The sequence below is a fragment of the Plodia interpunctella genome, chromosome 18 (genome assembly GCF_027563975.2).
Source record: "Plodia interpunctella isolate USDA-ARS_2022_Savannah chromosome 18, ilPloInte3.2, whole genome shotgun sequence".
In the NCBI taxonomy this organism is placed as follows: Eukaryota; Metazoa; Arthropoda; class Insecta; order Lepidoptera; family Pyralidae; genus Plodia; species Plodia interpunctella.
Window position 1 is genome coordinate 7927391 of NC_071311.1, and position 12936 is coordinate 7940326.

At 37.2% G+C, this 12936-nt stretch overlaps 1 protein-coding gene across 1 annotated transcript in view; it reads right to left on the bottom strand.

Annotated features, from left to right (window-relative positions):
- Positions 1–12936, bottom strand: part of LOC128677558 (A disintegrin and metalloproteinase with thrombospondin motifs adt-1-like) — a 42200-nt gene that overhangs the window by 3094 nt on the left and 26170 nt on the right. The window contains exons 4-15 of the mRNA XM_053758500.1: positions 12200–12929; positions 11152–11257; positions 10472–10606; positions 9696–9802; positions 9212–9354; positions 8304–8473; positions 7748–7814; positions 6504–6618; positions 5273–5403; positions 4126–4229; positions 3136–3307; positions 2391–2502 (exon numbers count right to left, since the gene is read on the bottom strand). Of these exons, the coding sequence (XP_053614475.1) occupies positions 2391–2502; positions 3136–3307; positions 4126–4229; positions 5273–5403; positions 6504–6618; positions 7748–7814; positions 8304–8473; positions 9212–9354; positions 9696–9802; positions 10472–10606; positions 11152–11257; positions 12200–12929 (2092 nt within the window). The remainder of the gene's footprint in view (positions 1–2390; positions 2503–3135; positions 3308–4125; positions 4230–5272; positions 5404–6503; positions 6619–7747; positions 7815–8303; positions 8474–9211; positions 9355–9695; positions 9803–10471; positions 10607–11151; positions 11258–12199; positions 12930–12936) is intronic.

The window sequence follows — 12936 nt, forward strand, 5'->3', positions numbered from 1 at the left end:
ATTGCATAGATTTTGAAAGGGGCCCAAAGGGACGCGAATACGAGACGAAGGGCGCCCGAAGTATTGCATAAAACCACGGAAAATAAACACAGGCATAAAACAAACTGACAAATAAAAAAAAAACATTGTATCGTTTAGCGAAAGTAATTAATATAATAAAAGTTTAATATAAAGCTTTTATAAAATAAAAATAATAATGGAATGAAGCAGGAGATAATTAATTTTAATTAATTAGTCAATATTCAATCTATAAACTCTACAATAAAACGGAACGTAAAGAATGAATGTTGATCACATGGTGACCGAATGAAATTGAGCTTTTCGTTAAAATCGATATGTTAGAATCTTCATTGTACGTAAGTGGCATTTGGCATAAATTTAGAAGGGCCCCGCGCGCGGCCCCGGTAAGTGGGCCTTAGAGTGACACTGTCAAAGTTGACGTTCATTTTATCCGGCGCGCCGCTGACGTTTAGACAAAATGGCGGCGTAAGTAGGTACCTAATTTGCGTTTTTCTGCGCATGTTACAATTAACGTCAAAGCTGACGGTGCAATATCAATTCATAGATGGCGATATCCTAAATTAGAACTCGCTATGGTTTGTCTCACGCCGAACTACATATATCAATAAGAAGAGAATGTCGTGGTTGCTGTTTACAAATTTGGAAATGTTGTTATCCAAAATTGTAAACAGCAAGCATAATATAAATGATATGAGCAATGCAAAGGTCATGGAATCCCATGGCCCATGGATTTCGACGGGGCCACGCGCGGGGCCACGTCTAAATCTATGGAATTAGTAATCCACATCAACCAATGTCTCAACCGTAAATAATGTATTAATGACGGTTAATAATGTGGAATATATGACAAAAAGTTATTATCTTAGTAAAAATCTGAAAACTTAAGGTAAAGAATGAACTTTTTAAACGTAAAATGTACATAAACATTCATATAATATGGGTCCTTAATTTTGACTAAAGTTGTTTTATTTAACACAAAAATGCCTTCTTAGGAATAATTCAATATTTTTTGGTTTTTGAATAGGTATTAATTACCCTAAGAACTCTAATAATAAATTCAAAAAGGCCAGGTACCTAATCTGGCACGGGTCACTGTGTAGACCATATACAGGGTTACTTCGCTATTAAATAGAGTTATAAAAAATGTAAAATATAATCTAATTTGCGATTCTGTGTAGAATCACAAATAAGATTAAATTTTACCTTTTTATTACATCACATTTTTATATGAAATATACTCGTATGTTGCTTGTTTTGATGTTCCCAAGTAGTCTTTAGGTTTTGCGTTTGATACCTGTAACCCTATATAATGTAAGCTGTGGTAAACTGGAAACATCCACTATTCCAAATTGTATTTATAGTTTATACTGCCAGCTCCACACTGTCGCTGAGCTCAGACAGTTGCCGACGCGAATGCGTGAAGATTTCGCATTACTTAGCTTTCGTTCACCGCAATGAGTTTTAGAGAGCTTTTATAAAGCTTAAATTAAAATTAAATCTCATCTTCGTATGTTCCTTGTCGCATTTGGGGCTGTGACGACCGAAGTCCCGGGCGTAAAAAATAAGCATAAAATGTTGAAGATTCCACTGTGATTTTACAATCGTTTGTCTGACGTCAACCCCCTTGGGAGTGTTATTGTTGCCTATCAGTTGCTAGGCTATATGTTCCTAGCCTCGTAACTGGCCAAGAGCAAGTCGGACTTGTTCACGAAGGGTTCCGTAACATAGGTATATATTAGCAAGTTACCACAAACCTATGTAGGTATAAACGCATATAATTATTGCAAAACATGTTTACGGAGCCCTTTCTCTTGGTCGGTTTGCGGTGTTTTATCGAAAACACAACCATAGCCACATGTAATTTGACGCGTGGCGCCATCTATTAGCATCGAACGTCAACATTACATTTTATTGTCTTTGTTTTTTTTTGTGAAAATTTCTTGTGGGAAACCTGATTATTTACGGAAATTAAATGGTAAAATTAATAGGTAGAAGTTTAGTATTGATATACAAATACCTTTAATAATTATATTTTTCCAAATTTCATCCTTATAGTCCGCATAGTCTCCGAATAAAATGACTATTACTACAGACTATTTATAAATTACTGTGAAATACGGACAGACGGATATGGCAAAACTATTTTCGTTTTTGCCATTGTGTTACGGAACCCCAAAAATCGGTAACAACATAAGTACTGTAATGGTATCGAAACAAAGATTGGTATAAGGTTTATTCACAAAAATGCGCCATACGTGTTTCAGATTGTTCGTACAACACGCCAGGCGCGTACTTAATGTTCATGTTCGTTCAACACGCCAGGCGTGTATTAAAAAGGTATTTATTGATAGCAATTTCAAGATATTTACCTAAAACAGGTGATATCTGCATGCCCAAGCCTGATAGTCTCCTGACTCTGTCCTTGTACTTAGTGCAAACCATAGTCGCGTATTCGTATGGAGATTTACGTTGCGTACAACCCTGAAAACAAGATCAATTCGTTAAGAGAAATCATATGTACAAAAAGTAAAATTACGAGAAATAATTGTAAAGGATTTTAAAATGATTTAAGAAAAGAGTTTTAATTTACGATTCAGAGCATGATTGACATTTCAACCTATAAAACACTTTGAAGATGCTGATTGCTGGTCGCCCCTTAACCCTCTTTGGGAATGCTATAGTATTATGCCTAGGCTGTACATCTCTCGCCTATGTATTTTAACATTTTTTATTTACATAAGAAATATGCTTAAGTACCTATATGTATTTTGTTACACCCCGTATAGTATAATAATAAAAAAAAAAGTTTAAATTCCAACTACTCCAATCCCAAATAAATATTATAAATGCTAAAGCAAGCTTGTTTATATTATATTTTATATTTATATGTTATTAAGCAGAACTGAATGTACCGATTATTTTAATTCAAGCTTATCTAGGTTTTAAGAAACCATTTTTTTTTTCGACGAAACGATTATATTTAGGAGTAGGTACGGAGCCTTCGCCGTACTTCGTAATAAACATCAACTATCTTTTATCCCTAAAATAGTTCTGCTGTTCTAGTTACACGCGGGCGAAGCCTCAGATAAACGCTTGTAAATAACTAAAACTCACCAATGTAGTACTAGCAGTGTGGACGTTACACAGCTGTATGTTGTGCGCGTGCGTGGTGTGTGACGTCACGAGTCTGACCCCCGCCCCCCCGGCGATGCAGTGGTAATGGCAGCCGCTGGTGGGCCGCCATTCTGACCCTACGGCCCTACGCCACGTCCCTGACGTTTTGGTTCTGTAAATGTTTTTATGTCAGTGGTTTTGTTAAAGCGATAATAAAAATCTGTCATACGTAAAATTGTGACGAGGTAAGGGTACAGTCACTCAAGAATGAGAAGAAAAACGGATTTTTAACGAACTACAATTTATTGCCATTTTAAAAATGGTGTTATTGCAATGGAAAAAATGTAGTAGAATGGTTTGAGATTTGTCGATAAACACATAGTGTTGCCAGCAACAGAAGATAGTACCGTCATTTATTCTTTTCACTTCTGACAGAGACTGTATTGTACCTACTACCTACTTACGAATGACTATTTTGTGTGTCTGTTTCTTTTTGGTCTTAATGGGTTTCGAGTTACTGATTACAGAATATATCTAATTATTAACCGTCCATATGGCGTTTACCATAAATTATCAGTTATCTGTGAAAATAAAGTCTCAGTTTAGACTAACTACGCTAGGCGCGTATTCATAGTCACACATTAATGCTTTGTGGTAATTTTACTCGTGTAAAATCCATAGGTACTAATATTATAAATGCGAAAGTTCGTCTATCTATCTGTGTGTTTCGCTTTCACGGCTTAACCGCTTAACCGATTTTGATGAAATTTGGTATGCATGTAGTTCAAGACCCCCTTCAAACATAGGCATTTTTTTTTTCAAAAATTAATCCCTAAATGACTATAATGAGGGGTGAAAGTTTGTATGAAAATCATATCTGTTCCGTTTACACAGATAAATTCACGCGAAGCCGAGCAAAAGTTAGTACGCATGATCCTTTTTATTACGAAGTGGCACAAGCGAAGTATCGGCGTGCATCTAGTTACTTACGATGTGGCTTGTGAGGCGGCCGTCTGCAGCTGGAGAGCTTCCCATTCGCATTCACCCGGTTTCAGTGAAAATTCCGTGTCAGCACTCGATGAACACGTGAATTTCTAGAAAAGATAAATACCTATAATCTGAAACTTTATTTTAATTGTCTTGTTTGCTATGTAAGATTAGAATATCAATTTAAAGCAGATAATAAATATATTCAACTAATTGAACTGAAATATCGAACATAAGGTATAGTTTGGATGACAAGACGCAAGAACAAGTTAATGCATTATTTATGGTGCACTCAGTATCGGTTACCAACGAAGAAACTTATCAATTCACGCATCAATTCGTGAACGGGTGCTGCCAGGGGGAATTGGTCAGCTCGATCTTTTATTAAAAGTTTTTTTTTTGTTCGGTTAATTATAAAAAATTATACACAAATTTATATTTAAAAAATGGTAAGCCCTTCGGGCATAATAGGGACCAACACTGTTTGAATGAGTTTCTTTCGGCATTTCTTCTCAGCAGTGATCGTTCCGAAATGCTAGTAGTTTGTAGCTTTGGTAAACATAATTTCATTTAGAATATGACGTGAAAAAGCGCCTCTGAAGGCCTAATTTCTGAATAAATGATTTGATTTTGATTTTTTCAAAGGATTCATACCTATCAAGGATTTTTCACGTGTAGAATGGAATAACATTTGTCTGTCGACAATAAAAGTTTTCAACAGTGAATTAACTTTGACCAGCGCGCTGTGGCCGATGAGATAAAATGGCATATTTTGTGTTGTCATGTGCAGGTTGAAGTTAAAATTGATTGGTGCATCTTACAATGAAATACATATAGACAAAAATGTTGTTTTTGCAAAAATACACTTATGAGAATATGCTCAATCGATGTACCTACATATGGCAGTATATCGACCATGATGTGCGAATATCTCATATTTTACTTTGAGATGGGAGATGTTCGCACATAATGGTCGATATGTCAGTGTGTAATGCGTAGTGAGTATTGCGTATCGTGTAATGCGTAGTGTGTAATGCGTAGTGTGTAATGTGTAGTGCGTATTGCGTAGTGTGTAATGCGTAGTGCGTAGCGAGTGGCGTGTAATGTGTAGTGCGTGGCGTGTAGCGTGTAGCGTGTAGCGTGTAGAGACCTGGCAGACGCCGGCGATGCAGTACATGCGCGCGTGCGCCGCACAGAGCGTGCCGTCGGGCAGCGCCCAGCCGCGCGACTTGTACCCGCCCCCGCGCGTGTCGCACCACACCGCGCACGCGCTGCTCACGTCTGACACCATGTCACTCGGTTACAGAAGCGATCAATGTGATAAATACAATCCTATACAACCCTACATATGGAATTCTATTATCTTATCTTTTCTTTCTATTCTATTCTTGAAGACCTCGGTAAAGTACTTGGCTTGCCTGTGAACCGAGAGGTCCCGGGTTCGAACCCCGGTCGGGTCATGATGGAAAATGATCTTTTTCTGATTGGCCCGGGTCTTGGTAAACATTTATCTATATATGTATATGTTATAAAATATAGTATCGTTGAGTTAGTATCCCATAACACAAGTCTCGAACTTACTTTGGGGCTAGCTCAATCTGTGTGATTTGTCATAATATATTTATTTCTTTATTTATGTAAAAAGTTCTAACTTTCTTATTCTTAAGAAAAGTTGATGCATATTTTAAACTGAACTACTTATGTCACTAATGAACTTTACTTTATTTGACACTAGCGGCCCATCCCGACTTCGCTCGGGTAAAAACATACCTAATAAATTATACCCCTAACCCTTCCTCAGGAATCATCTATCCACTGGTGAAAATCCCATAAAAATACGTGCAGTAGTTTTAGAATTTATCGCGAACAGACAGACGCGGTAGAGCACTTTGTTTTATAATATGTATGTGTAACAGAACAAGACAAAACATACTTAATACGTATAGCATAAAGTAAGCTTTAACTTTTAATGAATATAAAGAATTACTGGTATCAAACACAAAACCTCCTAAAGACTACTTGGGTACATCAAAACAAACAACTTTAATTCTACGACTTTTCGTGATTCAAAGATTGTTTTTCATAAAAAGAAATACAATCTAATTTGCGATTCTACACATCTTAACTCTATGCAATAGTCCAAGCAACACGAAACAGAGCAGTAGCGTTATGTAGCGGAATCGAACATTGAGTTAACGTTTCATAGAAACGACACAAAAACTAAAAAAAAATATTTTTTTTTTTCTTATTACGTTTAAACAAAAGTCGTAGAACAAAAGATGTTAGTCTCTATGCTACCTTATGCGCCTTTGGAAGGTTATGTGTTAGATACCAGTATAGTATAGGATTTTTTCTCACTTTTCTTTCTTCTCTTAACTCACCATCAGAATCTATTCTCTGCAGTCCGGTGCCAATCAGGTCTGGGTCGACGTCACGAGCTCGGTAACAGATTTGGTCAGCGAATTCTCTCACTGTCATCCGCGGTACATTGTTACACTGTGGGCGTAGTGCGGCTTTGCATTACACTTCTCACCATCGAATCGATTCGAAATGAGACGCGGCGAGCCAATCACATTGCGCCATTGTGATGCAACGACAACCACACTGCAATGTGATTGGTTCGCTACGTCTATCTTTGAATAGATTCGATGGTGAGATCATAAACCCCACTGGAAAATTTTCAAACTATATTTGTCGGAATATAATCACACGACAAATTAATTGAATTAAAATGGAAATAACGGCATTTACTTAGTACCTACTAGATGTTGCCCGGGGCTTCGCTCCCGTGAGAATTTTGAGATAAAATGTAGCCTATAGCAATCTTGGATAATGATCTTTCTAATGGTGAAAGAATTTTTGAAATCGCTTCCGTAGTTTCGGAGATTACCCACCTCAAACATACAAACTCACAAACACTTACCTCTTTATAATAATAGTATAGATAGAAATAACATCTTTGGTAGAGGGAAATTATTATCTAATAAGTTTATTTCTTAGACAAATTAAAAAACCCCCGACTTTCAATATTAATTTCGCTACAAATTTTGAACGGTTGAACCAATTTTGATCAAACATATTTAAGTATATATAAGCATAAAAATTTGCTATAAAAAAAAATAAACCGTAGTCAAATCGTTTTACCCTTTGATGAGCTACTATGCCACGTACACAGACAGACAGACAGACAGACAGACAGACAGACAGACAGACAGACAGACAGACAGACAGACAGACAGACACACTTAGCGGTCAAACTTATAACACCCCTCTTTTTACGTCGAGGTCTTGACATGATGATCTGAATAATTGTTAATTATTCAGATCATTTGTATGTATTTGATCAGATAACATCAGTGCCATAGAACTTCCTTCAATGAAGTTTATATTCTGCCTTTGGATCTCTTTGTATACTGGTCCATCAGGTGGAAGGAAACCTGTCAACGATTGTTTTAATGAATAAGCGATGAATATTTCGGTATTGGGTGGTTTTCTCGTCTCATCCCATAAAAACGTAGTCGAAGTCTTTAAATTTTTTTTCTTGTATAGGTTGGTCGTAGAGTTTATATTACTTTTTATATTAATTTTTTTTTGTTACAGTTTAAATTCCATTATTATTACTAACCTGGTGAGCGTTGCAAGTTTGATATTTCTTGTCGTGTCCCGTGCAGTACTTGCTGCTGCTTTCGTGTCTGAAAAGTATTACTTTTATTAGTTACAGAGATTGAGTTCCTCTGTAACTGTAACTATACAGTGCGAAGGTACTGGGGTATTATTTAATCTGTGGCGAAGGTAAATATTATGGTAATTAGTTTATTTTTTATTTATATATCTATTTTGCTGTCAAGATTGGACTAAATTTAAATATATGGTACCAATAAGCTATTTTGTTAATAACCTTCACTGGGGATAACTTTTCTTTTCTCGCAAGTTAAAGCAAAGGCAGTCTTTCTAATCTGAGAGATTTCCAGTGAAAAAAGTGCCTGTTATTCACAGGCACTTTTTTCACTGTTCCTAAATTATTTCTGAATTAACTTTTGATTTTGAAACAACGTGTGTTGAAAAGAAATACCTAGGTCTGTTACATTTCTTACCGCCAGTTTAGCAGACACGTGGACTCCATCCAGCCCCGGACAAGCGGCCCCGAGACTTCTGGAAAGTGTCGAGGCTTCCTAACATACCTGGGTCTGTTACACTTCCTGCTGGCCACAGCGACGCCGCTGGCGGCCGGCGCGCGGCCGGCGCCCAGCAGACACGCGGACGCGCACTCCGACCACTCGGACCAGCGGCCCCACGAGCCCCTCGGAACTGTCGAGCCTTCGCGGTCTACGCATTCGCCGCCGCGACAGTACTGAAGGAGACACAGAAGGTTTGCGTGTCGATGGCATACTATATGTATACTTATTTTTGAAAATAATAATGCGATGAAAAAATTCTGAAATCGAGCGGGAATTGAACCCGCGCCCCTGTCTGTCCGGGAGCTTGCTTGCTTGAGCTATCGAATTCAGAATATTTTCATCGCTCATTCATTATCGCTCGACTTCAGATTTTTTTTATCTCAATATTATTTTCAAAAATAAGTTAAAAGCATTATGACATGTATAACAAATCCATTTAAATCTGAAAGCTGTATCTACTAATATAATGGTATCATCAGAAATTGCCGCATCGAGTCAGCCCAAAGACAGGTGTTTGTTCACTCTGGTATATCTCTAGAACATACTCCTTTTACTTTGAGTTTGTCCATTACAAATTTACTTTCGTGTAGTATTTAGAGACTGAATTATAATCAGCTATGACCTTGACATTAACAGACCCAAAACTTAACAGATACTACGTATAGTCTCGCTCTAATTTGAGCGTTTGCCCTGTTGCTTCCTCCGCCGCCGCAAAGTGCCAATAGCCTCAGGCAATCGCTAAGGCTAGCGACATTTCTAATTCTTCTCCTCCACTACGACGCTACGGACAGTATTTGTCTTTGTTATATACATCATCATAAGATCTGCTACATCTCCTTGATCCTTCGGATTTTTATATAATTTTGTATGTTTACTTTATGTGTAATAAATAAAGCTTAATATAATCTCACCATATCCACGCCACATCTAGTGCCTTCCAACGCAGGATGCGATGTCCAAGTATACCTTTCCCTTTGGCAGTGTAGATCCCTGCAGATATCTTCTAGATTTTGAGCAGTTGAATGTCGGCTTCCACGGCCGTATTTGAGCATGCCTGAAATATAGGTGTTACTAAAAACTCTTCTAGGTTTTAGGAATCATAAATTAATTGAGAGAGTTCACCCCGAAATGTATAGAGAACTGGCTAAGGCTGATGATGAAGATGATTTTGATAATGATGACTATTATCAAAATCATCTGTTACTATTTAAAACAACAACTGTTAGATCACTAGCGTTTTACTTCACTTATTCAGCTAGTGTGAAATGGAGTACCTACGTTATCTTTATTAAAAAGTTGATGCGCGTGTTCCATACCACGTAAGAGAAATTCATTCGTCGAGTTAATTCCACAGCTAAAACCATGTGGAATACTACTATTATAGAAGACACTTACATTGTTGGTCCGCATCGAACCTCTCTCCTGGTAGAATCCCTTCTGCACTGTGGTCTAGTTGTCCCGCTGAGTTGCCGTGGTCCAGGAGACAGCGGGATTGGACAGTGCTGGAAATAATTGCTAAATATATACCTATTTGCTTTTGGTCTCTGCTCCATCTATCTCTTCCTTTCTCGCGTGTTCTCGGTTCCATGACCTCTCTTCCGTAATCTTTGGGAATGTTATTGTTGTCTAATAGCTGCCACGGCTATGTATCTCTTAGTTGCCTCATATGACATCCACGGAGCTGTTACATTCTAGAGCTGAGCACACGCCACATCTTTTTTCTCATCTGAGAACATCCCTTTTTCCCTCAGCCAATGATCGAGTTTTCTTATTAGTGCTTTCCTTTTCGCACTGTCTTCGGCACCTTTAGTTGACAGATCCACGCAAGTATAATTATCATCTTTGACGACATCAAGTTAGCACTACTCGGGTTTACCTCTACCAGGACAACCGGCATAAGGACCAACACTGTTTGAATGAGTTTCTTTCAGCATTTCTTCTCAACTGTGGTCGTTACGAAAAATGCTAGTAGTTTGTTGCTTTTTGTAATATAATATTTAATTTAGAATATGACGTGAAAAAGTACTTGTGAAGTCCTAATTTCTGAAGAAACTATTTGATTTTGATTTGATTTGCATGATCAGGCAGGCATTGCTCCCTAATTTGCAAGTTTACGATTCCTGGTTATTCTCTTACTTGAAGCTATGGAATAAGCACAAATTGGGACTTACTCTAGAAACTTCTGTAGGTAGTTGCTGCTGCATTGGGACCACGTGATCTTGCCGCTGCCGAGGGTCGGGCTCATGATGTAAGCGCTTGGGTCGCAGCCGTTGTCCGCTAGGGGGCCATCGTGTCGCATCCCTAAGCTGCATATACATACAATAATAGTAATATAAGTAGTAGTAATGATTTAACCTTTTATTCATTAACAACTTATTCTTTCATTCATTTTAGTTTATGTACTTATTTTCGTCTTTGAAGTGGTGAAATTGAACGAACCGATGGCTAAGCTTCAGTCGGACATAAAGAGCCATCATCATCATTATTATAGGGACAAATAAGATTGAGATAGCCACAAAGGAAGTTCGAGACTTGTGTAAAGAGATACTGACCCAACGATACTTTATTCTATAACATATACAATTGATAAACATCCAAGATCAAGGTCAATCTGAAAAAGATAATTTTGCATCTTGACCAGACCGGGATCGAACCCATAATCATCAACTGCCATTTGAATTTAAATTTTAAATGTTCTCACTGGTGAAGCCTTCTTTATGATTGGATAAGGAGTATGGGCCATGACCCACCACGCGGGCCCATTGCGGATTGGCGGACAAAGATATTATTAGAACCAACCTAGTATTATAGTTATTATTGATTTGTATCCTATATTAAAGATAGTACTAACTTATGTCCAATTTCGTGAGCTACCACATAGACACTCTCAAAGTGTCTTCCTTCATTGACTGTGCAGCTACTTGTGACTGTGCACATGCCAGCAACTGGCGCCAGACCTAAAAAAATATTAAAAGTTTTAGTAACGTTTTTTATTTTATTTTTATTTAAGTAATTATTTAAGTAACAATTGGTAACAGCCATGAATACTTGTTAAATATTTTAAAAAGAAGTCCCCCAGCCGCGTCTGTCTGTTTGAATGCAAAAAGAAGGGTTTCACCAATAGATAGTGTGGTTATATATAGGAAGCTTTAGGTGTGTAATTTATTATGGTTTTATCCGAGCGAAGTCGGTTACTGGTCGCTAGTTAAATAAAACAAGAATGCGCCTCATATTCGATCCTAGTCAAATATAATTATGTTGAAATTCTTAATATACAGACAATGACAAAGTAGATATTGTATGAAATTACATTCATTAGACACACAACATTATAGGAAATGGCTTTGTTCAAAGAGAGCATCGTAAATTGTTGGAACTCACAGACCATCTAAATGATCCGTGTTGGAACTAGATATTTACTTTGTATCGAATTTGCCGAAGCTAATCTTTATTGCAATACGTGGAAAGCCCGACCCATATCTTGCCGTGGATGTCGTATGAGGCGATAAAAGGACACACAGCCTTAACAGCTGATAGGCAACTATAGTTATTATATTTCTTTGAACGGATTATTATTAATTTAGTTATTGGTGACTATTTATCCGTAATTTATTATCTACATCATCATATTTAACCCTCAGTGACCTAGTAACCTCATGGTATTATCTTGATAGGTAATTAACTATACTAATATTATAAAGAGGTAAGCGTTTGTGAGTGTTTAAGTTTGAGGCGGGTAATCTCCAAAACTACCGAACCGAATTTGTAAATTCTTTCATCATTAGAAAGGTACTTTATCCAAGAAATACCCACGGGATATATATATCTGAAAATACCCACGGGAGCGAAGCCCCGGGCAACATCTAGTTATATATATATTACCTTTCTATTGTACTTACCCACCACTTGACTGCTAACTTTTCCGTTCTTATTGACTACGTACAAATCTAATCCTGTTAGAATCAAAGCATGGTCCCAATGCAATGGATCATTGTCACCAGGTGGATTCTCCAATCTTTGCCACGTACAAAAATTACTTAAAAACCTATCTATATCATGAGGTCTCTTTAAATTAACTGGATCCTCATGAAGTATTTCAAGTCTTTTTAAAATAAAATTCACTGGTCTACCCAAAGAATGGTCATGATATAACAACTGTACTGCATTAATCATCGCTAGAATAAATCTGACTAATTCCCTTTCAGTATCTTTTGGGAAATTTATTGTCATATGCTTGTATAAATCTCTATCTACAAATACAGCTGTCTCGACAAAAACTGCCGGTAAAATAGCTCTTTTCTGTCTTTGTGTTTCTTTTACTAATTTCTTGACAAATGTACCTATAGTCTTGTTTCTATGAGCTAGATTCAATTTGAATCCTTCTAAGCTATCTTTGTTCTTTGGACCAGTCTCGACGTCTCTTTTTCTTCTATGTTTAGTCCATATTTTCACTGTTTCTGGTGTTACAATTGTTTGGATATCTCTTTCTACACACGACTCTTCATTATCTTGTTTTAAATCATTAATTTGTCTTTTAACTATAACGTGAGTTTTTGCGTCGTCGATGTGAAACCTTTCTGGTAACGGGTGAATAAAATAGTAACTATCGTCACTTTTGACTAAACCTCTCTGCAAG